Source organism: Lacerta agilis, chromosome 10, assembly GCF_009819535.1.
Source record: "Lacerta agilis isolate rLacAgi1 chromosome 10, rLacAgi1.pri, whole genome shotgun sequence".
In the NCBI taxonomy this organism is placed as follows: Eukaryota; Metazoa; Chordata; class Lepidosauria; order Squamata; family Lacertidae; genus Lacerta; species Lacerta agilis.
This window is the reverse complement of record NC_046321.1, coordinates 17,124,649-17,151,483: the sequence shown is the minus strand read 5'-3', so window position 1 is coordinate 17,151,483 and position 26,835 is coordinate 17,124,649. Positions and strand designations below refer to the sequence as shown.

The 26,835-nt window shown below is 41.3% G+C and overlaps 1 protein-coding gene across 7 annotated transcripts in view; it reads right to left on the bottom strand.

The window, feature by feature from the left end:
- KDM5A (lysine demethylase 5A) overlaps positions 1 to 26,426 on the bottom strand; it is a 46,266-nt gene extending 19,840 nt beyond the window's left edge. For 3 of the 7 annotated variants that reach the window (XR_004427478.1, XR_004427479.1, XM_033163095.1), the window contains exons 1-16: positions 26,179 to 26,425; positions 22,996 to 23,073; positions 21,636 to 21,758; positions 19,694 to 19,864; positions 19,119 to 19,253; positions 13,929 to 14,034; positions 11,023 to 11,111; positions 9,745 to 9,903; positions 8,407 to 8,526; positions 6,650 to 6,808; positions 5,231 to 5,412; positions 4,224 to 4,386; positions 3,313 to 3,432; positions 1,535 to 1,729; positions 1,226 to 1,407; positions 876 to 1,000 (exon numbers count right to left, since the gene is read on the bottom strand). Coding sequence is in view for 5 of the 7 variants with exons in the window: in XM_033163095.1 (XP_033018986.1) it covers positions 876 to 1,000; positions 1,226 to 1,407; positions 1,535 to 1,729; positions 3,313 to 3,432; positions 4,224 to 4,386; positions 5,231 to 5,412; positions 6,650 to 6,808; positions 8,407 to 8,526; positions 9,745 to 9,903; positions 11,023 to 11,111; positions 13,929 to 14,034; positions 19,119 to 19,253; positions 19,694 to 19,864; positions 21,636 to 21,758; positions 22,996 to 23,073; positions 26,179 to 26,355 (2,284 nt within the window). In the remaining 2 variants the exon portion in view is untranslated. Of the gene's footprint in view, positions 1 to 875; positions 1,001 to 1,225; positions 1,408 to 1,534; positions 1,730 to 3,312; positions 3,433 to 4,223; positions 4,387 to 5,230; positions 5,413 to 6,649; positions 6,809 to 8,406; positions 8,527 to 9,744; positions 9,904 to 11,022; positions 11,112 to 13,928; positions 14,035 to 19,118; positions 19,254 to 19,693; positions 19,865 to 21,635; positions 21,759 to 22,995; positions 23,074 to 26,178 lie in introns of all 7 variants that reach the window. The other 4 variants (XM_033163097.1, XM_033163098.1, XM_033163096.1 and 1 more) reach the window with 3 other exon arrangements.
- Between the last annotated feature and the right edge of the window lie 409 nt (positions 26,427 to 26,835).

The window sequence follows — 26,835 nt, the reverse complement described above, 5'->3', positions numbered from 1 at the left end:
CACCCATCACCTTGCTACATGGAATCAATGTTAAGTATTAAACCTCTTCAAGAACAGAAGAAGTTTCCAGGGTGATAGCCATCTGCTGTTTTTAAGAGTCAAACTACAAATTTAATTCTGAATTAGCCATCCCTTAATGCAAATGTATGTCCCGCATGATCTAATGTTGAAAGCATTTGCTGCTTGATAAATGAGCAGCAGCTGATTGGCTGCTTCTGGGCAACTGGTCCAAATATATATTTAATGAAATGGGAAGTCATGCCATGCAATACTAAAGGGAACAAGTATTTTAAACGACACAAAAAGTGACATTCCCAGCTGGAATGTCATATAAGCTTGCTTGGGTCATGTTAGCTTGCTCAGGTCAAATGCATACTGTCTCAATCTTATTTTGAAGGCAAGAAAACTATTCCCTCTCTGCAGGACATAGACATACCAGCACAGCTTTTCTGACCCTGTAGCCCTTCTTTGTGTCACATTACAAGCTGTTCCTCTGAGCTCAGGGACACTTCCAAAGCATGTTTTAGTGTACATGGTTCTTCACTTGCCCCCATTTTGTATCTTCCCCACAAATCAGGAAGATTTGGCTGAGTGTGTGTGGCTGGTCCAGTGAGCTTCATGGCTGAGTGGGGATTTCAAACCGATCCTAGTCCAACACGCTTAATTGCTATGCCACGTTGGCTCTGTGGAACATTTTAGTATTTTTGGTTTTAAATACATGTTTACATGTCTTAGTGAAGTATTTTGTATAGCTTTCCCTGAACTTTGTATTGTTTTAGGATTTGGTTTTGCTCAAGTCCATCTCCCATTTGTGTTTCCAACCAACTGAAAATCTTCCTTAACAGATTTCAATAGTAAACAAAACTGCATCTAACCTTTCTTGTGGTTGAGGTTGGCAGACAGCGCATCTGTGACCCTGCTGACCCATGTATCATAGGACTGTGCTCTGACTTTCACTCCATACAGCAAGGAAGGGAAGTCCTCTAGTGGATACCGGTATCTGAAGATAAACAAGGAGGAAGAACTTTGAAATCTACTGCAACTTTCAAGTGTGTAGATGCAAAAAAATGGGGAAGATGATAATAACATTATGTATTTGTCAGACTACTATGTACTGGATCTTTGATGAAGAGGGAACATGATTACTGTACACATTTATCCTAGTTTAAAGGCAGAAAGTAAGGCAGTATACAGAAGGAAGTAGGATGGACTGGGAATATGGTACCTTAAACATTTCTTCTGCATAGAGCATGAACACAAATCATTTGGATGATATAAGCATACAAGTCGTTCAGGGTTACAGGAACACGTAAGAGCAGACAGGAAACAGGTGGTCCTACAAGCTGCACACTGACGCTCATCATCTGGAACCAGCTCAAACACTTCCTCCTCTGACATCAGAACTCCCTAATGCAAAGAAAAAGTGACATCTAACAAAGATACTGGTCAGGGGAAGACCTTTTGTTTCCAAGGCCTCACACAATCTCTTTGTTCAGTCCAAAAGGGCATGAAAGCAGAGCTTCCCTGAACTCACCATCTGTATGACAGCCTCCCTTAAACGTGCCTCATCTTCTGTCATGAGAGTCATTTCTTTGCAGACCATGGCAGCCAGCCCCACATCCAAGCACTCTGGGTCTGCAGCCATCTTGAAAATTAGCTCCTCATGAGAGAACACACAGTGACGCCTCAGTCGCCGATAATGGCTGACACACTGCCGACCTACTGGAAGCTAGAAATGCAAAAAGCGATATATCTGGTTTAGAACTACCCCCAGCTCATCTTGGCCTTCCGCACTGGAGTTCATGAGAAAAACACGTTAAAATAGTCTCATTAAATGATATAGGCAATTATTATGAGCATTAAGTTTGTCACACTATCCAGGAGTAGGGTCTCCAGGGGCCTCAGTAAGTCAAGCTCTTTGGAGTCAACTTGGGGAATATGAGGGAATTGCTTCTGTGAGGTCTGGAACCCAAGGGCTTCATTTCACATGAAGCCAAAGGAGTCTCAAATAGCCTGTCTGAAATCAGCCTCTCCCCAAGAAACTCCAAGCCAACCACATCATTAGCTGGGAACAAAAAAAGATAAACAGCAATGGGGATGGGAAGCAAAAAACAAGAGTGAGACTTGAAAGTTAAGTCTCTCAAGGGGATACCATCTTCTCATAATACAGTATCTGAGAAACCAAAGAAGCTGCAAGAGCCAACACATTTTAACAGAGGAAAATGATGTCAACATTGTGACAGAGTAAGATATAGACTTGCACTGCAAGACTTGAAGTATATCACCTAGTCTCCTGCCAACACTAATTATTTCAGCAAAAAAAACTAGTGAGGCAACCTTAAAGATCAGGTGTCCAAAGGAAATTTTGCCTCACTTGAATATGAAAAAAGTAGGAAATACAAAGGTTTTTTCAGAATGATCAACTTTGCATTATATTGCAACATTGCATTATACCAATTTTAATTTTCAAACTCTGGTTCTATTTAAAAAGAAGGTGTCCAAATGCATAGCAAACAGACAAAAGAACTTTCCAAAATATATTGTATATCCATTTCATATTCTTCAGTGTGGTGAATAAAGGTTTGACTTTGTAAGTCAGTACTGAAGAAGTTTCAATTTCCCCAATATTTGAGATTTAATTTCCAAAAAGTCAAGACAACTACACAGAGCATGTCACAACCTCTGGAAATTCTGCAGGGTTTCAGCTTGCATCTAAGCTAGATAAAATACCCAGGCTTTGGACTGCAACGAGTGTTGTGCTTAAAATTGGTTTGATGCAAGGTATTTTGACTATTCAGCCTTATGTAACTTATCATCATAGCATGGTGTAATACAGTGATATGCATAAATTATTCAAGGGGCTTATACGAGTGGACACAGAGGTAACAATAGTGTGCTTTTTGCTCAATCACAAAAAATACATAGACAATATGAGAAAATTTAAAAGCAAACCTTAAGCAATGTATCTAGATATGCTGGCTTAATAAAGTTTTAAAGAGGTGTCTGAATACATGCCTGTCTAATGTTAACAGCATATTAGTATTTGGATACCAAACCACCATAGGGTTATTATAGTAAGTTGCTTGTTCCATACTAATGGCAAGAAGCAAATTGGAGAGCTGCCAAACCTTATCAGCAAAAAGCTAAATAGCCATAACTGTATTTCGCCCAATGTAGAGAAAACTGCACCTTGAGCTGTAACCAAAACACTAACCCTTTTCAGATGGGTACTACTTGAGTGCCTTTTAATATAATAGCACCAGACAGTGCCCAGATAAGAGAAAAGCTAGGTTATGCCAGATGTATACAGACCCAGTCAGCAGTGCAGAAGTTCACAGCTTCAGCAAAATTGTATCCTTGATTAAATCCAGAGTGATAGGCACGTGGGAAAGTCACAACAAACTCGCCAGCACACTGATTGGTGCGGTACACCTAGAGACAGTGAGAAGTGAGAGATTTTGGAAAGAAAGCATCATTATCATATTCATCTTTCAGAAACGGAGATTAACATGGCTGGTAGTAGCTACTAATTCATGCATGAACTATGCTATCACCTTTTTCCTTCGCAACCACTTTATAGAATCCACCAACTGATGCAGGCTGCAAAGAAGCTGGTTTTTTTAAACTTCAATATTTTTACACAAGGCTCTTGGGGCATATCACCAAAGGAGCATCTCTCCACTATCTACAAGTGAAATCACTAGTTGCCTAGATAAGGGTTAAAAGCGTTTAGAACACAATCTTTAAGTATTGAAAGCTACTTAAGATTCCACTGGGAAACCTTCCTAGTCCAGTTCCTGGCACAGGTTTTTCAGACCTACCAAAGCAATCTCAGTCCCATAATCAGGCCTGAAGCTGGACTGAAATGAATCTATAGACTGTTTAAAATGCTGTTCCAAGTCATTCTGCATGACACGAGACAAGTAACCTATAGCAGTGTTTTTCAACCTTTTTTGGGCAAAGGCACACTTGTTTCATGAAAAAAATCACGAGGCACACCACCATTAGAAAATGTTAAAAAAATTAACTCTGTGCCTATATTGACTATATATAAAGTAATTCTCTTGAATAGGAATCAAATAAACACAAAGAAAGTATTTTATAATTACTTTCCCATTTTTCCCACGGCACACCAGGCAACATCTCGCGGCACACTAGTGTGCCACGGAACAGTGGTTGAAAAACACTGACCTATAGGCTAGTAAAGGTTCTGCAGAACTTACAGGCACACCATGCTCCATTAGCACATTGGGGTTCATGATGGTTACTAGCTGGTGCAGAAGGTCAGGTTGATTCTCAAATAGTTCCGGAGCAAGTTCTCGCATTACTTCCTCCAGCTGTTCTGCTGCATGGGAGGGCACTCCATACCACGTCTTTGGCTCTCCCCTAGCAAAACATATCATCCATTACCACAAAGAAAGCACATTCTAGCATGAGGCATATTTTCCAACCCCAATCTACAAATAGGCCCAGTCTTCTAGAAGCAGTAGATGTTTGCCAAGAATAAATTGAACTGGAAAACAAGATGCTTCAAGTCAAGGATGTGCTATTTATTTATAAGCCTGGTCTTCAGGTAATACACAAACAAGGAGGATGCTGAGCAATTGCAGGGAAACATGATTGTTCAGAAATTGACTAAAGAGGTTCACAGACATTACTCTGGCCCGCCCCACATATTTGGAGTGTTTCGCAACTTAGACATATACCAACTCCTCTCATTAATAACTGTCTTTGCCCCTTAAAAGGTAAAGGTACCCCTGACCGTTAGGTCCAGTTGCAGACGACTCTGGGGTTGCGTACTCATCTCGCTCTATAGGCTGAGGGAGCCAGCACTTGTCCGCAGACAGCTTCCGGGTCATGTGGCCAGCATGACTAAGCTGGCGAACCAGAGTAGCGCACAGAAATGGCGTTTACCTTCCCACCGGAGCGGTACCTATTTATCTACTTGCACTTGATGCGCTTTTGAACTGCTAGGTGGGCAGGAGCTGGGACCGAATAACAGGAGCTCACCCCGTCACGGGGATTCAAACTGCCGACCTTCCAATCGGCAAGCCCTAGACTCTGTGGTTTAGATCACAGCGCCACCCACGTCCCTTACTTTGCCCCTTACTGGACACTAATTATTGTATTCAATGCTCTTCTCCCCTGAGAAAAGATTAACCCTGGGCAAATAAGGGTGACACTACCTGGGCATGCACACCCACCCACCCAATGTGGCAGGAGTCCATACCAGTGAAGGTAATTGATGGAATAACTCCAGTGATCCTCAATATGCCAGCAGAAAGAAGAGAAGCACATTCCCACATAAAGCCAGGGCACCTTCATGCCAGAAATATCAGCATTGATGTGAGCAAGAACAGATTGTTCCAGGACTGGCATGTTGTTGAGGTTCCAACCAGAAAGGGCATACTCCTGCCAAAAGAACAAAGATGAGTTTGTAAAGGAAGCGGCCAGAAGACAATAAATACACCCTAACATAGGACAAGAGCCACTTCTTTACACTCTACTCCTAGACTGGTTATAATCCTCTGCCACATTCAGGCAGTAAGTAAGGTTCTGCAGGTGTTTCACCCATTGCTTGAACCCTGGGATGGGGCAGGGAGGCTGGATGGGGTGGGGAGGCTGTACTGATGGCAAACCTGACCTCCATCCCTTACACAGGTCAGCCCAACTGTCACTTACAGAAGGGGTGAGGAAGCTCTAGCCCATGGACCTAATTGGAATGGGCACAGGCCACAATTTGGCCCATGACACCATTTCCCCAAACCACATCCACCTGTCCCACATTTGGGGACATATGTGACACCAGGTGTGGGGAAGACAAGGACATGGATACAAAAGAACAACTGGGAGCTTCAAGTAAGCTGCCAATTGCTCCTTTGCAAGCAGGATTCAATTGGCACTGACAGCAAGCCCCACTGCGACTGGATGCAGTAAGATGCTCCCCCTCTGGAGAGGAAGGTTTTTAAAAAACAGCTAAGGGAGTTTCAGCTAGCAGGAAAAGTTTAAACACTCCCCTTCTGCCTCTTTACAACACCAATTACCACTTCTAGTGGCAATGCTACAAGAGGCTTCAGTGAAAGGTGTCATTTATCCCCCTACAACTTGTTGCTAAACCAGTAACAATAAAAGTGTTGGGGGGCTTTAAGTAAACTGCCCTTGGTGGATGGTCTAACATCCTACCCATCCTCACCATTCATCAGATGCTGGAAGCGCTCCTGGCACACACATGTACTGGCTGGTGCCTCCATGCTAGTGATACTGTATCCAACATGCATACATAAGGGATGAAGTCATTCATAGGGCAACGCACACACATTTGGACTAAGAACTCCACAGCACTCAGTGACACCATAGGGCCATCCCCCATAAGGAGCAGGGACAGCATTGATCGCATGGCAATAATGAGAGGGTACAAAGATCTGTTCAGCACCACTGCAGCCTGCTAAGCTAAATCTGCAGCAGTGTGGCCTGGCCCCAAGCTTTCTGTCCACAATGCTAGTTGGGGCCAAGAGATATCAGAAAGAATGTTAACTGTATGTTAAAACTGTTGCCTTTCAAAACTGAAATACCCCCCAAATACATTAATCCTAATAACATGTAGAGTCAGCTTTCTAAAGTGCATGCAGATTGTGTATCCTAGCCACACCTCCTCTTCCGGCATCAGCTTTCGCCTGCCATCCTTTATAGGGAAACCACTTCCAAAGTCCTTGGATGAAATGTCGGCTCCATACTCCACAATTACATCCTCCTCAATGCTGCTCACAAGTCGCCAGAACTCCTTCTCCACCAGCTCAGTGGGAACCATCTGAAAGCACAGAGGGAAGAGCTTTAAAACTAGCAAGTTACATGTAAATGGCATGGAGCAGCACTTACCGCCTCACTGGTGTTCAAAGCTTTCCCAAACCCACATTTAAAGCCGTTTTTCTCTCTAGACGAGAGCTGAGGAACGTGCAGTGTTCCAGGAGCTTTTGGACTTCAATTTGCCCTAAGCAGCACGGCCAAATCACAGGGAAAATGGAAATTGTACTCCATCAACAGCTGGGGTGCCAGGGTGTCCCCAGACCTGCCTTACGCAGGTGCAGTGAAAGTGGGAGGAATCACACTTGAATGCTCTCCTTCTTCCCACTAGGGAAGCAAGGGTATGCATGTTAGAGGGGGGGAGGGAGGGAGAAAGCACCCACACAAGCACTCAGGCTAGGTTGTGAATTATAACAAATGCTGCTACTCTGCTCGAATTCTACATCTGGAGGAAACCAACCAGAGAGAATCAGTCACTGTGCTTGTTTTCTTGCAGCAACAGAGTTCTACTGCTATTTTTTTCACCACGGATCAAGGGTCCATAGGAAACAGAAAGATAGGTGGGTGTTACAGATAATTCTTGTATGGGTGGCCAACTCCAAATTTCTGTAACATTCTTGTTGGATCTGAATTTAAATAAATGACGATGTCAACATAAGAAAAGATCAATCATGATTAGGATTCATAATCCCCTTTATGATTTACCATTTTTCTAGCAACTAAAGCCAATTCATGAAAATAGCAAAGAATGGCGGGGGATAGAAGAAAGGACATACTGTATTTACGCAAATCTAATGCACCACTGAATCTAATGCACACCTTAATTAGCAAAAACGTGAAACCAAAAAAAGTATTTGCTTTGTCAAAGGTGTTTTTCAAGCTTGCAATCAAATCTAATGCGCCATCAAATAACGTGCACCCTAATTTTTGCAATGTAATTTGGCCAAAAAAAGTGTGCATTACATTCTAGTAAATATGGTAGCTTAGTACTACTAAACATGTTTTGCATGTTGGAAGCCCCACATACCTAGAGAAGCAACAGTACTGGGAAAGAATTCTGTCTGGGGACTTGAAGAGAACCACTGCCAGTTAATAGAAGGTCATCTCTGGCCTAGATGGGTCAGTGGCCTTGTCAGTAAACAACAACCTTGCTATGGAATGTTTATAAAAAAATACCTGAACACATTTTTACAAAATTGAAGACAAAATCCAACTCCTAGTGCTGCCAGAATAAAAGCTCAACTGGATATTAAAGAGCTTGGCACCTGAACTGCATCTATGTTCCTTTCATTTTGAAATGCAAACTTTTTACCATGGATGCAGAGAAGGAAAAGGGAATCCATAGGGGCTCTCTGGCAGATATCTACTGGCCTCTAAAGATATATTTCCCCATTTTTGTCCCATGAACCCAATCCCTGAGGTCTCTACAGAAGGGGACAGAATTCTAAATTCTGCAACAAAAAAAGATCTAAAAAGATTTTTTTTATTAAAAAAACAACTATAAAATAGTTAAATAGCAAAGATGTGTATGCAAATCTGCATTACCTATAGATTTTCAGACTACTAGTGAAAACACTTTGACTGCAACACATATCACATACTTACGTGGACTGGCATGTTGAAGTAATCAGACTTGAAGTTATCTGCCATCTCACCAAAGCTCTGAAGGGTGTACTCTCGAACAGCCTGTTCAAATCCAAAGGCCTCACGTGGTTTGTTACATTCCTAGAAAAGAGGAAAAGTGTTATTCGGCATAACAGAAAGCAGTTTAATCAGAGTATCCTGCAAAAATGGAATGAAGTTCCTTCTTTTAACCAAATGTAAGAAAATATTAAGCTTTCATTTTTTTTTATCTGTCCAGGTAAGTTGATTTAGGCCAATGAGCGCATGCAGCAGCGTTAGTGGGCAGGGGGGCTTGCTTCCCAAAATACTGAGTATCTGCACCTTTTGCAATACACTGCTGCTGGGGAGAGAAAGACAAGGAAGATAGCACAGCAAGCTGTACACAGCTCATCAGTGAACCTGGAATGTGACAACCATCTGGAGCAGGGTCATTTGAAAGCAGATTCCACTTTTCCATAGTAATCTGTGACTAACTCAGCTGTACAGACAAGAACTCTGACAGAAGCTTGTTCAGCTGTTTTCTGGACGTAAAGGTAAAGGGACCCCTGACCATTAGGTCCAGTCGCTGACAACTCTGGGGTTGCGCACTCATCTCGCTTTACTGGCCGAGGGAGCTGGCGTACAGCTTCTGGGTCATGTGGCCAGCATGACTAAGCCGCTTCTGGCAAACCAGAGCAGCGCACAGAAACACCGTTTTACCTTCCCGCCGGAGCGGTACCTATTTATCTACTTGCACTTTGACGTGCTTTCGAACTGCTAGGTTGGCAGGAGCAGGGACCAAGCAATGGGAGCTCAACCCGTTGAAGGGATTCAAACCACCGACCTTCTGATCAGCAAGCCCTAGGCTCTGTGGTTTAACCCACAGCGCCACCCGCGTCCTTTCTGGACTTAGGGCCTCTCCAAATATCATCAATTCCATACACAGAAACGCCTTCCAGATAGGAAGAATCATGAAAGAACACATATGACAGCTGCCCATGTCTCAGCAAGCCAAAATTGACTGTAGCTACGACGCATTTTCCTACTGTTAACGAAGAAGCCTTGTCTCCTGGACAAAATTCCTCTACACCTCAGAAGGGGTAAACCTTGGGTAGCTAGATCAAAAAGAAGACAGGATTCCTGAATCTCAAATAGTTGGGTTGAAGAGGGAAGCAATTTCAGCAAGTGTCGCTCACATGCCAAGCTACAATTTCCAAAATTTACTCTTCTATGCAACTAAAATGACACAGAAGTCCTATCCTCTTTTCTTACCTGGCCACCTTAGCCAAACCACTAGTGTTTTGTGGCCTCAATGTTTCAAATACGCCAAAAACAACGTACCTCAGCAACGCATTTAGGGCATCTCCAGTCACCTTTGGGCACATCAGGCAAAGGGGGTATCAGGCAAAAAGTGTGGTAGCTGTCGTCACATCCATCGCACAGCAACAATTTGTCCTCGTTGTTGCCCCGGCCACAGAACAGACAGACGTATAGGTCAACCTATACAGGAAACAGCATCTTGAGTTTCATGTCTTCTATGTGTAAGACAAACCTACCCAAATCCTTTATTACATCTAATGTAGCTGCATGCAGCAGCCCTCCACAAGGAGATTCTAAATAAGCCTCCAGTGGAAAGAGGAAAGATGTCAATAATCATCCAAGGAAGCCACTGTCGCTTTACAGGGTTGGAATAGCATTTGCCGGGCACTGGCCAGCATGGGGGATCTCTGGTTGAGGAATTCATCTTTATGCTTATTTTTTGCTGCATTTTCAAACTACAGTTAACAAAAGCAAATTAACGTATGACTTACCAATAATAAAATTCAGTGGTTAATACTACTATACGCAACCCAATATTATTACTGGCCTCACTAATTGTAGCCAGGCACCTTTTTTGCATCCCCCCCCAAAAAAACCATCTATTCTCTCATTAAATATAATCCTCAGTTGTGTAGTATGTAAAGTCATGTAAAATTCAGCGATATCATCTCCCTAATACTAATTAGCACATGTTAGAGATGTCACATAATTAAGACTCATTAATTGACCCAAATTTCTCACATTCTGCTACTGGAACACTCAGAATGCATCAAGGTTACTCTGAAACCCAAACAAAATCTGGAGGGAGCTTGTTTTTAAACACACATTGTACACATGCTTCTTCCGTGAAATGCATAGACACAATAATGATGATCTGGCAGCTCTCCAATTAGCACAGATTTTCTCTGTATAGGCAACTGCAAGCAGTCTTGCTTAAAGACAATGCATAAAGCCAGGAAGAGACTGAATAATATTGCATAGCCTCAAAAACTAGTAGAGGTACTATTTGGTAACAAGTATCCAAGATGTTAACTGTGATCAAACAGAGAACGCCTTGAAATTTCAAATTTCTCATCTTGTAGACCTCTCTCATGAGGTTAATGCAAACAGTTCCAAACTGTAGCCTGAAGAATTAAGACTTCTGCAACTACGGACTGGATTAGAAGTTGCTCTCAACCAAACTACAGCACTACTAGCAATTTTAATAAAATGAAGGTGTTTTGCTTCCTTGTCCCTTCATTCATCATTTCCCCAAGAAAGGCAAGAAGCAACATATCAGATGCTCAAGAGCAAACTTACAAAGTTGACAGAAAGGGCCCCTTTCCGCTGCCTCATCTGCATGCCGAAAGCCTCCGACCTAGTACCTTTCCGCCTTCGAGGTACTTCATCTGGAGAGAGAATGTTGTACTAGTTATATTCTCTACAAAGATTTCACAGGGTCAGTCTGGTGTCCTGAACGGAGCAGCAAGTGAAGCATGCTTAGCAGTAAACATAGGAGTCATCACTTAACTGGGTTGCAATGGCACAACTAGCCACAGAATGTTTCCTCTATGGAATTTGGTAACTTGGTAGCATCTTAAGAGCCCAAACCTTTTGTGTTTAAGCTGAGCAAAATTTATCATGATAGCTGTAAAGCAGAACTTTAAAGCCTGTGAGCAATCTGTACCAAAGGAATGGAAACAAGAAGGACGTTGATATGATTCCTGAGACCTGGGTCACCTCTTCAAGGCCACTAGTCCTATCAACTCCACCACACATTCTACTCTTACTTTTACAACCTTCATTCCAAAGTTCCCAGTTACAACCTATTTAAAACTGGAATGTGCACATCACAAATTTTACCAGATGAAAGCATATAAATATATTCCTAACACCCCTTTTTTTAAAAGGGGGGAACACTACTCAGGCATGCAAATGTGGAAGATCCATCTGGCCTGCATCTCACTGGCTCATAAGCAGCATATCCACAATACACACATTAGTAGGCTAGAAGTCTCACCTTCATTGAAATCCTTCCCCCCATAATAGAAATATATAGAAATATAAACTTTTTTTTTTTTTTTATAAGAATTTATTGACATTTTTACTTATAACAACATACAACCTTAACCACACCTACATTTATACACATACAAAACAAATACAATTACACATCTTATACAAAAATTGCCATGATTTTTCTTCTTAATTAGACATCTACAAAAAAAAATTTCTTTTTCCAATCTTGACAGTTGACTTCCCCTGCCTTTTCACCTTCGAGTTTATATCCATAATCTACTTTTTAACCTCTTCATTTAAAAAAAAAAAAATTAAACTTAATTATATATATAAAGTAAAACATTCATCTTAATCTTCATCTTAGTCTTAATCATCTTAATCTATAAACTTAAACCACTTAAAATGACTTCATTTATACTACATCCTTATAAGTCCTCACAAATCATCCTCATCAAATCTATCTCTTCTATCCTTTGAACTGCTGCTGATAACATAAAAACTTGAAATATCTCTTTTCATATTCAAACAAATAATAAAACAAACTATTGTTGACAATGTTCACCCTCCGATTTCAAAATACCATAACAGATTGCTTTAGATTTTACTTAATACTTCACCCCACACCCCCTCTGTCCATTCTTCTTCTCCTGATGGCATCAGCACTGAACTTCCATGCAACTTCCCTCTCCCAACGTCCACAGATCCAGGCACAGTCCAAAGCTCTCCTTGCCACGAGCTCCGAGGTATCCAACTCTCCCTCTCTCAGCTTCTCCGGTTCTTTGTAGCATTCCTTTTCTTCTTGTAAATACCTTAATTCTCTGTCCCTGGCCCCCGAGCTCACACCTCGGGGACTGGATATAGCAAATCTTAACATCGCCTTGGGGCTGCCACCCCCAACAAGCGAATTTCTTCTCCGAAGTAGCTCATTCATTTCTTCCCATCTTTCCATCCATCCTCTCAGCTCTTTGACAAGATTTCCTTCCAAAGTGTCAAAAGTTTTGTTAGCCTCCTCTGTGGGCAGTTGGTTCCATTTCAGACCCCCACACAAGACTTTGACTTTTCTGTAAATTAGTTCCACCTTCAAGGCAGTGAGCCTTTGTTCATCTGTTAGTCCAGAGTTCAATACCAGTTCAAGGACGAAACCCAGCATACTGGCAGAGGAGGAGGAAGTGGGTATCATATTTCTTCTCCTGTCTCTTTGTTCGTCGCCATTTTCCTAAGCTGGAGCGCAAACACCGCAACTTTAAATAGAGATATTTTCCGCTAGTTAGCTTCCCAAGAAAAAAGTTTGCCAGTCTCATGTATCGATTTTAGATACTTTATAACCAGTTCTGTGGCAGCAATCCCTCAAATTGGTTAATTTCTTAGGCTCGAAGGGAGGGAGGCAGGCTGCCTTTCTCCTTCCCCCCGGATCGTTCCAAAAACATGATTTCTGCCAAGATTATTTACTCACGACCACCGGGTTCCTTTAGCTCCATTCTTCACAGGTAGAACTTGGACGCTCACCGCGGGCTTTGCCGCCGCATTTGCATCCCGGTTGGGGCATATCCCCGTAAGCCCGGCTCCGTTGTCCCTTCACCCCCACTCCCCCTTTACAGGGGGGTAGGGGAAGGGTTCGGAGCCTCCGCGGGCACAGCCGGGGAGCCCAGGGTGCGGGACGCTCTTCCCGCACCCCAACCGGAGCCGCGCGCTGCGGTAGCGCGGCTCCTAACCCCCGGGATGGATCGGGCGCCTCGCAGCCGAAGCAGCCCCGACCACCCGCTATGGCGTCGCCAGCCGGAAGTCATATAGAAATATAAACTTAACTAGGAATCACAGTGACACTTGAGATCTTTAAACTATATCAGGTTTGATTATTTGCGAGGCACCAAGTTCCCTCAAGGTTTCGGCTAAGTACGACAGTAGTTTATTTCATGCTGGCTTTAGTAGTGCCAGTTTTAACAAATATATAAAACTCTGTTGCATCTGGAACTTACCAAAGCTTTTCAATGGAGTGGGCAAGCAGCTGCTATACAATTTTTGGAAATGCTCATGTCACCACCTTGCACCAGCAGCTAAATGATGAACCACCAGGCTCAGAACTCTATGTTGCAGAAGTTAACATACCTGTGATCCTCAGATGAAGGATGGTCATAGAAATTTAATACATAAAATAAAATGATAGCCTCACTCCACTTTAACTGCAGTGGCTCAATGCTGCTGCTTACCTTCTTTTTCTTTTGTTCCCAAAGCCAATCCCATCATCTTTGGTCCTGCTCCAAAGATCTGGAGCTTCTTCAGTTCAGTGTTTCTACTCATCTCGCCTGCCTCTGCCTGAAAACAAGATCACATCAACTGATCATTAGTATTTACACAGAATGTAATTGCTCTCACAGTAGATGACCAGAGCAGTTATGGGGCTGGAGCAAACTCCTGCTCCACAGACATTGGTCTTTGCACAGTGACTGCAAAGAGCAGATACTTAGGAAGATAGTGTGGCTTTTATCTCTACCATCATCATGTGTAACAAATTTCAGATAATCAATACAATTTACCTTGCTTGGAATGGCACCCAGCTGCAAAATGTCAAAAGCAGGAAGAAAATTAAAAATAGATCGTATTTACTATCCCATTTCTACTAACTGACACCATCTGCTAATGCACTTTCTAAATCGTTTTGTAATGAAGAATAAAAACCTATCACATTAGTTATTAAAGGACAGTTCCAACAATAAGGAACAAGAATAAGAGTTCATTATACATAGTCAAACCGCTTTGAGTTTTTTTAAAAATCAAGTGGTATATAAATTAAAGGAAATATATACTATTAGAATATAGTACTAAGTATATGTATTTGTTAATGAGGTTGAGTCTTGCAGGCCTGGATGCTCTCCAGTATGTGTCTCAATTTTTGACACATGCAACATTTATCTATAACCATCATGCATCTTCTGCTACATTTCTAGTGTTTATTAAAACAGTCCAATCTGCTGTTCCTCAGAAATACAGAAAAGGCTTTATCTTTCAACAGGCTTAAATCGTTTGTTTTTTTCACATTTCCAAATTAAATTTTGTAACACTAAATAGTATCTCTCATGCTCCCGTCAAGTTGTTTAAAATTCAAAAGGGACATGATTCTTAATGGATGGAGATCACAGCAGTGCCTGAACAACATAAGGCAATAAGTAGAAAGTGAGATGCAGTTTAAAAGAGAGAGAGAGAGAGAAATTTCATTAGGATTCTTCATTTTACGTGGTATCTTGCTTAATTTGTAAATGAGCAATTGCTAATTGCAATGTCTTCAACAATACTGTCTACTTCAAAGTTAGCCTTTAACAAAGTACTTCCTTTTAACTGTGATCAGGTGATGGAGAGCATTAACTCGCGCTCCCTAGACCTTCCCTTCTTACTCAACCACAGTTCAGGGATATGCTGGCACCAACATTTATTGCAATTAAGGCTGAGCAGATTCCATACTTTAAGGTTTCTTAAATCAGGATTTCCGGCTTGCTTAAGTGGAACCTTTAACCAAAATTTTGGAAATGAACCTTAGTTAATGGGGGATTGTCTTTAAGGCCACACTTTCATATCTCTTAACCATAGTTTAGCAGAAGAGATGATGGAGTGTGCATGACCCTGAAAGCTTGTTCTTGGACACATTGAAGAATGCCTTTGTTATGCTATGCTGGCACTAAAAATGTGTTTTAGCTAGGTGAATCACTAATGACCTTGTTGGGAGCAAGCATCTCATTTGGAACATGCACAATTGTAGCACCTGCCCCAATGTGAACTGGAGAGATTTTGTAGAAACCCTGTTAAGTTTCTGAAAATTGGGTTTTTGTTTTCTGAACAGCTGTATGCTAAGCTGTGCACTGAAAAAGCTGTACCAAGATTCCAATGTAACTACAGAATAAACTGCTTTGAGTATTTCATAGGGTTTTCAAAATTGGTAAGAATGGTCCTGCCAATCTAAGAACCAAAACAGGCCTATTCCATCCGCATCTAGATATATTTTATCCACGTTTCAGGAGAAATATGCTTTGCTACAAACCACACTATATAAAGAGCAGGGAAGTTGAAAAAGATCAAGAATACTTTTAAAGTTGGTCCGGAGGGAAGCATTTAAACAGAGTCTGGGGAAAGCCACTCTACTCCACAAAAGTACACTACTGGGAATGGTCTAGCTAATATACATATCCAATTACAAAAAAGCAGCAAAACAAGATGAACCATGAGAATTGCTTTGGAAGACTAAAAAATAAATATGTTTAAACCTCCTTAAAGAGGTGAAGAAGGGGGAAAGAAACCAAATGTTATTATCCACACTCAGTTAACAAGACCAACAATAGCAGTAGTAGTATTACTCAAGCATTTAAAGTACTTTATTCCATGTTTTGATTGCAGAAAACACATAGGGGATCCAGACTTTGTTTTGCTTAGAGGAAACTCACCAAAGTCAATGGGATTTAAATTAGTAATAACTCTCAAGTCCCAAGTGATCTCAATGGGTCTATTCTGAGCACAACTAAGTCTGGATTCAACCTAGGATTTGTTGCATAGTCAGATACCACCCAATGATCAGAGCAGACACACTGAAAAAAGTCAGCCAACATGAACCAAGTTCAGCAATTTCATACTCTAAGTGTGACTTATATTGTAGCCAAGTTAGTCATGGCATTAATTTCAATGAGTCTACATGGAGTATGACAAATGCTAGATATACTGTAGCCCTTTATTTTTAACTTCAGACTGAGGGTTTTTCATGCTCACATTTGAAATTATACATACAGTACAGGAATGCAAATCAGTTATTCTATCAAAACACTTAATTCTGGTAACTTTGGCTTATAAACCAAAATCAATTTTAAAGGGACCTCTTAATAAGATATTTCTGTTTTGACTGTCAAGACTCCTTCCCATCTTCATTTTTATTTTTCAGAATTTCACACTAGACTACACTTGAAGTTTTCAAGACATAATAATAATAATAATAATAATAATAATAATAATAGTAATAATTTATACCGCCGCCCATCTGGCTGGGTTTCCCCAGCCACTCTGGGCGGCTTCCAACAGAACATTAAAATGCAATAATCTATTAAACATTAAAAGGCTCCCTAAACAGGGCTGCCTTCAGATGTCTTCTAAAGGTCTGTTATTTCATTTGAACTTTAAGAGACTTGTATACTATATATCTATGCAAAAACCTGATTACAAAACTACTAAGGACTAGTCACAAAGATAGAAAACATACTTTGAATGTATGTGCCTTCTACATGCAGTATATTTTTTTAAAAAATTACTGTTTCGGTAACCCTAATAAGCTCCACAAGGCCTCCCCATTTGGCCTCTGAGCCATTCTGGCCTCAACATCCACAGGGAAATATGTAGCTCATTGTCAAGACTTGCAAAGCACAGGCAAAAATGTGTCACCTAATGTCCTTATAATGCCAGGTAACTGGCAGGTCAGCAGTCCCACTAACCAGTCAAATTTGGCCTGTGGGGATGGAGCAAAGAAGATAAGGATGGCCTACTGGCTTCATCCAGTTCTTCCACCCCTGCATTAACTTGATACTCTTAGGACGCAATTTGTGGAATATTTCTGCTCCGCTAGCACAACCCTCCCTACTCCCATAACTGCACCAGAGCAAGTAGAAAAGTGCGGGCAAAAACCAGACATCCCAAATATACCGGTACCTGGGAACCCTGCATAGCCAAGCTACCATGCACCAAGTGCAGGCATAGAGAGAAAACCCACCAAATTATTCCAAGTTCAGTCAAGAAACCAGCTCCTCAATTATTATTTCAGCATCATTTAGACTAAAAAATTAAGCTATAATTGTCACTTCATACTTACTTGCAAGTGTTAGAGGATTAACCAAAAAGCTAACTTTCCTTTAAAGCCAACTGACCAACCAGCAAAAACCTACTAGAATGTTTTGTTTAATGAAGTACAGAATGTGTCTCTCCTTCCTGTTTATTCTCCTTTTGCATAATCATTTATATCATCCTCAAATGCATTTGCATCTTAGTGTTTTCATGTTTTAAACTGAGCTATGGCCACCTCCCCTGTGAACAATCACTCTTATATGAGTTTTTGGTACCAGCAGAATGCTGATGCATATGGCTGGTGAGTTATAATTGCAGCAGGTTTTTTTAGTTGTTAAATGACATAATGAAAATTTTAATTGCGCTTTGTTTTATATGCTGTATTTTAACTTATTACATTCCCCACTTTAGGAATGCTGCTTCAGTGAAGAACAGGTAATACATATTTTAATTAATCAAAACATGAAGAATACTTACTTTAAACATACACAGAGTTTAACAATTAAAGAAAAAGGCTGTCAATGCTAGTTACAATTTTTCATATATTTATTTCACTCTGTTAAAGAAAGAATTGGGCTTTTAAAGTAGCTTGTGTCATCACATGTTCTGGAAAAAAAATACTCTTAACCTTCATGAAATAAAGTGGTTATATTAACTGAAATACTGGGAAATTTGAACGGAAGAAGTAGATATTGCTTAGAAAGCCTTTACTGCTACAAGCAATTTCTTCCCTTCAGTGTTAGGACTATTCTTAAGACTTCCGGCTACCACAACACACAAAAAGAAGGTTCTCTACAAATTAACTGAACCCAAGTCCCTACATAACTACTAGTTCTGCTGGTCGAAACAAAATAAAAAATAAAAATCCTTCCAGTAGCACCTTAGAGACCAACTAAGTTTGTTATTGGTATGAGCTTTCGTGTACATGCACACTTCTACGAAAGCTCATACCAATAACAAACTTAGCTGGTCTCTAAGGTGCTACTGGAAGGAATATTTTTTTTATTTTGTTTCGACTACGGCAGACCAACACAGCTACCTACCTGTAACTAGTTCTGCTGGTGTTAGTGTGCATCAGCCAATCTCCTCATACATACCAATACTAAGCATTTATACAGGACTTTAAGTTTTCAAGAATACTCAAAACAAGCATTTCATTCATTCTTATAAACAATCCTGTAAGGTAGACCAGTTTATCACCTTTGTATTACAGCAGGTGGGGAGCTGAGGTTAAGAGATAATGGTTTGCTTAAGGCCACACGGCGAGGCCACAGTCCAAATGAAACCCAAGGAACTCCTCAGCTTAGCCACCAGCTCAAACTGATTTAAAATCCAGAAGCTGGCATGAACACAAGTCTTTTTCCTCTTAACATAGTCGGCTTATTCAGTGAGAGAAACATTGGTGAGGCCAGCACAACGTGAGTGTTTTTATCTAGCACGCTCACTTTTGATCTTTAAAAGGGTGGCTTCCTCATGGTAAGTTTTGAGTGAGCCCCCACGGCCGGACAAAGGCTGTTGCATTTCCAATGCATCTGCACTGGTGCAAAGACTAAAGCACTCTGTCTACTGTGGCCAAGTGATCTGGGTACCTGGGACTTGACACGTCTGGTTCTCTTCAGCACAACGTTCACTCTTGTACCCTGCTTAGGGGGAGACTGGGCACCAATGCCGAGGTCCTCAACCTCCACTTTTTCCTTAAGGTCCAAGTTTTGCTTTTGGATGCCCTAAAGAATCAGAGCACAGAAGGACACCAGGTTGGTTGGATCCGGGATGGCAGACTCTGTTTTCAAGATGAGCAGCACTACTGGGAGAAAGGGCTACCAACAATGACACACTGCATTACAAATGTCATCTGGACAGAGTCACCCACGAAAACTGAATAAAACTTATTTCTCAAGTGCTGCTGCCTAGCCAAGGAAAGATTCCTTCCCATGTTTGATTCTTTTCCAACAAAGTCCTCATCCTACCAAGGTTGACCTCAAGCATAAACAAAGAAGTAGATACCATCGCAAAACCAGATCACAATATAATACATCTCTCTTGATTGTGATATAAGCAACTTGTTTCCATGAGGCAAATGCACAAGAGCACAAAACCTTGTGTTAGTAGACAAGCAACATACTGTATCTCATATTACTCTCCTGCAAACAAAGCCATCTCTCACCATAAGGCTGACACCAGACTGGAAAAGCTCATATGGATATAAGATCCGTTCATAGTGTGACTTCAGCAGTGAGCCAGTTGCCTTTCCTGGTAAGTAACCAAGACGACTTGCAACTTTAGACCATTTCTTTTCTTTAGTGACCACTTCAAAGCCTCCTTTGCTGGCAACAATCTGAAATAAAAGTAAAACATTTATTTTTTTTAGAAAGTTACATACAAGTTTCTTAAAGCATACTGGTCACAGTCCAAATATAAAACCTCACCAGATCGTCTACTTAATAACAAGGGGATAATGTTCTGCAGAATCAAATTCATTTCTCCCTCCAAAAGCTTAATGCATAAAGGCAATTTGGATGCCTGAAACCAGACAAGAAGCAGTTCCCAAAGGTGTTTGAAATAACAGATTCTCACTAACAGCAGCCAGAAACAAACAGTTTGCTAAACCTGACTTTCCATCTTATGAAAAGCATTAGTTTAACCTGCTGTTAAGTCCAGTTCAGAAGTCAGAAGAGCTGGAGATCAAGAATAGTGGTTATGCAGACACTCCCTGGAAAGAGTCTTAAGGCAACAGATTACTGCATGAGGTAAAACAGTCTGCTTCTTTCAAGTTGAAGGCGGCCGCCAGTGCCACAGCTATATTCAATTCTTAATTGATTCTTATCAATTTAAACCCTCAATGGCTCAATTAAACCAGTGTTTATTTGCCTTGAAGAAGAGGACATGAGAGTAATACGGTCAGCATCAGGCCCAGAGAGCCTTCCTCCAACACCACATTTCCTCCTCCCTTTAAATTGTCAAGTAAATTTGAACAGAATTACAAGCCGATTGTAAAATTCCCTTCCCTGGATATGTACAGCTTTCTACTTGTTCAAGTTCACATCTAACAAGCCACTGAGTTGTGAAATACTACTCATCTCATTCAAAAGGCCCATAGCTGTGCGTACTGCAAATCTGTGTTCTTCCTTCTTGGCATTCAGAGAGGTGACAAGGCACTTTTGAGAAGGCATTCAGCTGACAGATGAACTGCCATGAGACCAAAAGTGCAATTGCACATTTGGAACTCTCTGCACTGCTACTACTACTACTACTACTATTACTATTACTACACTAAACATTTTCTAAGCATTTCACAATTACTGACAATCCAATAGTTAGAATACAGAAGGGGGGGGGGGGAAGTAGGAGAGGGGAAAGGAAAGCAGTTCCAACAAGTCCTTCACTAATTGATGAAAGGAGTCAGGTTGGCCTGCCCCTTACCATGATGCAGCCTCCCAGTGGCCCTTCATCCCCAGCTATGGCAGAAACCAGGCTATTTACATTGGTTTGCATTATACCAAGGTTGCAGGCTTTAAATAAGTTGTATGCTACGTGCAGCTTTGGAAAGGCAGGTTTAAAACATTTTATAAAAATAAACATTTAGGACTACAAGAGTTTAGCATGCTTTACAGGCACTTTTAAAACCAGCAACAATATTATTTAGCATTATTGTATTAACGATAGTTTTAAAACGTACTACTTGCTACCAATTAAATCACAATTCACAGCTTTCTGCCATGATACAATGCATATGCTATGAACTGGTATGGAAACATTAAGAAGCTGTGCAGTATGAAACGTACATGCCTGGAAGTTACGTTCTAGTAGAGTAACCATATTAGTCTCCTGCAGCAAGACCAACAAAGAGTCTTAAGACACTTTGAAAACTAGTAAGAGTAACTGTGCCTTGCTGATATAGAAAGCTACTGCACCCAAAACTCCTTATTGCTTATGTACTCAGATAAAAATCCATGGACATAATATGGAGGGAGGGGGACTTATCAATGAACACACCATATATTCAAGCCACAAGCTAGAATATTTTATGATTCTCTATTAGAGCAGGGAAAACTGATTTTATGAGAAACCACTAACACCCTACCAAATGATTGTAGATTCACACTCACCTTGCTCAGTGAATAAAGATCCAGTATTTTTCTGTCCACGACTGGGATTTTTAATGTAGATCCTTGAAGTTCCCAAAATTTTGCGAGCTGATCTAAGAAGTCCAGCTTCACTCTGGTCATTGCCTATTAACAAACCAAGGCAGCAGATGGACATCATACAAGTTAGGTATGAGAGAAGTATAATACCCAAGGAAAATAATGGCAACATGCTCATAGTCACTTCCTCTATTTTGAAAGTCTTCAAAACTTAGACCAGAATATGTCCTATCAGAACCAAGGCCATTTCAACAAATGACAAATCTGAATATAAGCTTTCTACATTCCTACAACCCTGGTGGAGACTTCTCCTTTAGCACTGGCAGATGTTTCTTGCACAGCAGAAGTCAATAAAAAATATTAGGAATGAGGAGAAGAAAGAGATGAATCCAAGTACAATGAAAAATACTTTAATGCACATGCCTTGCGTCTCCTCTTTTCAGAATTTTTAGAAGTCTCTTGCAAGTTGCATGTGTATCATTTAAGCATTTTCAAATCAAAATGCTGTGCAGTAAGAAATAAAGGGATCAATGTAAATTGAAGTTTAAAATATCAGAGTAATATCCTCATGGAAGAGTTTCATTCACTACCTGAAAGCTGTAGAGAGTCTATGTCTCACTAGACTATTATGCTGGTATTAAGTCTAATACCAGCTCTAACCTATTTACTTGAAAACAAGTTCTACTAGAATCATTGAAACAAATCCTATTCAGGCATTCAAGCAAATGCGCAAACTTTGCAAGGGACATGGGGGTGTGCAATGTCCCCTATATACAATGACTGTCTGCTCCACCCCAATCTTCCCATAGTTGTCTAAATGTGTCTAGAATCCTCCTGACAATCAAACTTCCCTATCATGATTAAGGTTCTAAATGTATTCAGCCAAATATGCTTACAATCCCCCTTCAAACCTACTGAAAAGATCAAAAGATTGGCTGGGGGGAGCAGGGGGAGTAGGGAGGGACAGCGTGTGTGCAGATGTTAAGGAGTGAATGTACTCCCTACACAGTTTGTGCCCTCATGCATTCTTCTGAGCACCTGAATAGGGTTATAGTTTCGGGAAATGTGTTTTAAACTGGTGTTGTAAAACATTTCCAGTAGGGTGTAAAGAGCTCCAGCAATCATGCACGGTAATAAAATGAAACATTGCTCATAGACACTTGAAGTTAAATTAATCAAATCATGTAAATACAAATGATGGAAGGGTGAGATGTTCTAAGCATTTCTTAAGACAATAACTTTGTACCTCATAAAAAACCCCAAACAAACAGGTCAAATGTTTTATGTAGGGGTACAGATTTATGCCAATGGTTGGGAAGCTCACCTCTAGTTCATTCAAACGCTGTACTCGTGGTGTGAAACGAAAACTTTGTACATCACATGCAAAAGGAGGCTGCCAGTCCTAAAAAGAATGGAGGGAATTTAGTTTCAAGATATATCCAACACATCCCCATAGCTATTTCCCCCCTAATTTATAAATACTGAATTTTTATTCTTACATGCAAGTTAAATCAATGCACACCTGAGAATATCTTCAGATGAATTAGAAAGTAAAAAGGCTTTTAAGAACAAGGTTAATTTATTTTAGAGCTGACAGAAAACAGTCAGAATGCTGGCATACATAATAATATATTTGGCTTTAAAAGGCCCTAATTCTTCCAATGTCTATAGTGATGTGGGTCACTAATGTATACAAGCAGAAGCAGAATCTGCAATCCAATAAAACCTTCACTCCTGCAAGGAGGTGTTGGCATGAGAGGAACACACAACTGAGAACAATATGCAAGGTAAACCCAAGGATTCATCATGCTGTAAACATGCTTAGACTGACTTCAGCAAATGCACTTCAATTTCTTGTCAGTACAGTCGTAGCTCAGGTTACGGCCGCTTCAGGTTGCAGGTTTTCAGGTTGTGCAGAACCTGGAAGTACCAAACGTGTTACTTCCGGGTTTCGGCACTCGTGCATGCGCAGAAGCACTAGATCGCGCTTTGCGCATAAGCACCAATTCGCAACCCGCATGTGTGCAGACACGGCGCTGCGGGTTGCAAACGCTGCGGGTTGCAAATGCTGCAGGTTGCAAACGTGCCTTCCGCACGGATCACGTTCGCAACCCAAGCGTCCACTGTACAGCAGTATGACCTTACAAGTTACAAGTCCGTAAAACACTTTACTTGCCTGTCTGCCTACATCTCTTTGCCATTTATGGCACAGTATGGCATGAGTCAACAACAGAAGAACCACTTGCCATAAGCAATCAAATTACTACAAACTTTTTTGTTTCAAAAACCTTTTAAGACTAAACATGGAAACATCTATAAGCAAAGCAAAGAGATAAAATCACTTGCAATGCAGTATTTCAGAAACATTTAGAATAGCATACTGCTTAAAGCTTCTAATAATATCAAGCAAGAATGTTACTCATTGCTGAATGAAAATTTAAATTATCTGCCAATGTAACCAGTCCACTATGCAGGTGCTGAGGCTGCTAGTAAGTAGCAGAAGACATTTAAGCTCAACAGAATTTTTAGTTTTCATCTTAGGACCACAGCAGATACTACAAACAATCCAACATATTTGATGTGGTCCTAAAATAGGCATCTACTTATAGAGCAACATGCCACAAGGCCAAGTAGGTGAATTCAAGAAGAGCACAGAGGCAATAAAAAACAAAGGCTACAAAATTTAATGGCGCCTATTTTTCAGTATTTTGGTGAATGATAAACTTGTTCCTGAAGTGCTTTTTAATCCTTATGTATTGCTACTACTCTGTTTCAAAATTAAATGTTATACCACTTTGCCCTTGAGATTATACTCTAACTTGCAAGTAAAGTGCATTGTAAATGAATGCACAATGCTGAGATGCAAAATGATATCTTTTTAACTGAACAACTAACTTTCAAGCAATGTGCTCTTTTTAACAGTATGCAGTAGTAATCATCCATAATTGCAACTGAGAATTGTCCTGAATAAAACCATGGTTTTTAAACACAATATAGTAACAGAACTGAAGCTTTTATTATCACTCATCCCCAATAAAGGCTAAATGGGGCACAACACTACTTCAGAATTCATTTCATTCAGTAACAAGTACCAGACATATATTTAAAAATTAGTTAAAAGTTTATTGCTAGATCACTGATACTCCAAAACCATCACTCAATCCACTTTAGAAACCCCTCACTATTGTGAAATTAGAAAGAGAAACCCAAACACCCAACTCTTTTAGTGACAGACAGCGTGTCCACATCTTATTCTGGCAACACTCCTTTTCCAGCACCTACCAAACACAGGGTGCAAAAGCAATGCCAGAAAAAAATGCAATTCTAATAATTGCTATTGCTTTTCCCTTTCTACAAGTTATTTGTGGCAGGGAGCTGAAAAACTGAGAATGAAAACTCCAGCACTTTAAACACCTCTTGAGATTAAAGGGAATATGATGAGTAAAACTGTCTTTCATACAATGTCATGGAATATAACTGAAATATTATACATTGAAAATGCAGTAACAAAGATGGAAGACAGGATCTAGATTGACCTTGGATGGTGAAGGGGAATGAACAACATTCAAAGCAGGATGCAGCAACTGGATCCCATTTCCCAAAGCCAGAAAAGGATTGTTCAAGGGGAGAACTAGAAACTTTTTTATGTAAAAATAATAATAATTACCCCCTCATATGTTAAATTGGTATTTTAGATTATTGAAGCAATGTACTAGAGAAAAAAGAAGGGGTGTAGGATAGAAGACTTTGTTAAATTGGTATAGTGTTTTCTGCTACTACCAAGTTGCCTCCAGACAGACAAGCAAAAATGCAATTTTACTAGATCAAGTTATACAGGAACTGCATATAAATTTTTGATAGGAAATTTTATACACCTCAAAGGGCTTAGGGGCCCTTTAACCTAAAACTAACAAAAGTTAGTCTTTGTGGCCTACCTCACTTGCTCTATGCAAAACGTAACCGTGGTAACCCTCCCCCAATGTACAGAAAGTATTCTTATTGTATTGATCACAGCTACTGTATCTTATATTGCTACAACACTGAATGGACCCGTAATCTTCCTTAGGAGCTCCAACCCAATACCTTCTCTTCCTGTTTTCCTCCCTTTTCCCCCTTGTATGCACCCACCCACTTTGCTTTTTTGAAACATCGTTACGGAATTACACAGCCAAAATTAAAAACAGGTAAGTATAACAAACAAAAATCAAGGAATCCAAAGGAGAAGTTGCCCCATCGTTAAGGAAGAGCCATCCCTTGGGCACCTTTCACGGGCGAAGCATCACAGACCGTGGCAGCTGGTGATGCGACCGGGCACGGGATGCTGGGCCAGCGAGGAGATGAAAAGTCAGGAGAGCGACTGATGGGGGAAAGAGGTCGGGGAGCGACTTCACGGAAAAGCCGAAATCCTATTCCGACCCACACGCCCTGCCCACCACGAACCACTTCCCAGGCCCTGAAGGGTGGACCCCACTTCCCCATCCCCATATCTCCTCCTTTCCCCGGGTACCTTGGGAGGCCTGATCTTGCAGATGCCCGTTTTCTCGGCCAAGGGCCGGATGCGGCCGATGAAGCCCAGGGGGTCGCTGAACTCCTCCCAGCTGGGCTCGAAGACGGGGCATTCGGGCGGAGGCACGAACTCTGCCACGTAGTGAGACCCACCAGGGCCGTCGTCGTCCCCCGACATGGCGGCGGCGCCGTCGACGGTGATGGTGATGATGCCGCCGCCTCAGAGCCGGGGAGGGAAGGGGCTAAGCTGCGGCGGCAGAGGAGGAGGAAGAGGAGGCAGGGAAGGAGTGAGAGAGGGAGGGCGAAGGGGGGAAAGGAGAAGGGGAGGCAAAGAAGCTCAAAGATGGGCCAGGGGGCGGAGGGACATCCCGGTCTTCATCGAGGAGGGGGCGCGCTGCTGCCCGCGAGCACTGAGGCCCCTCAGAAACAGGCACTGGAGTCTCGCAGAGCCCGCGGCTGACGAGGCCTCCCGTTTGTTTTTGTTTCCCCCTTCGGGGGTTTGTTGTTTTTTCTTCTTCTTTCCTTTTCCTCCCCTTCTTGAGGCTCGCCGGAAGTGACGCGTCTGTTAAAAACCCTTTCTTGCGGAAGCGAGCCGTGAGCATATTCCTCCGCGAAGTATTTTATGTTAAAAATAATTAGTCCCGGCCGTCTCTACCTT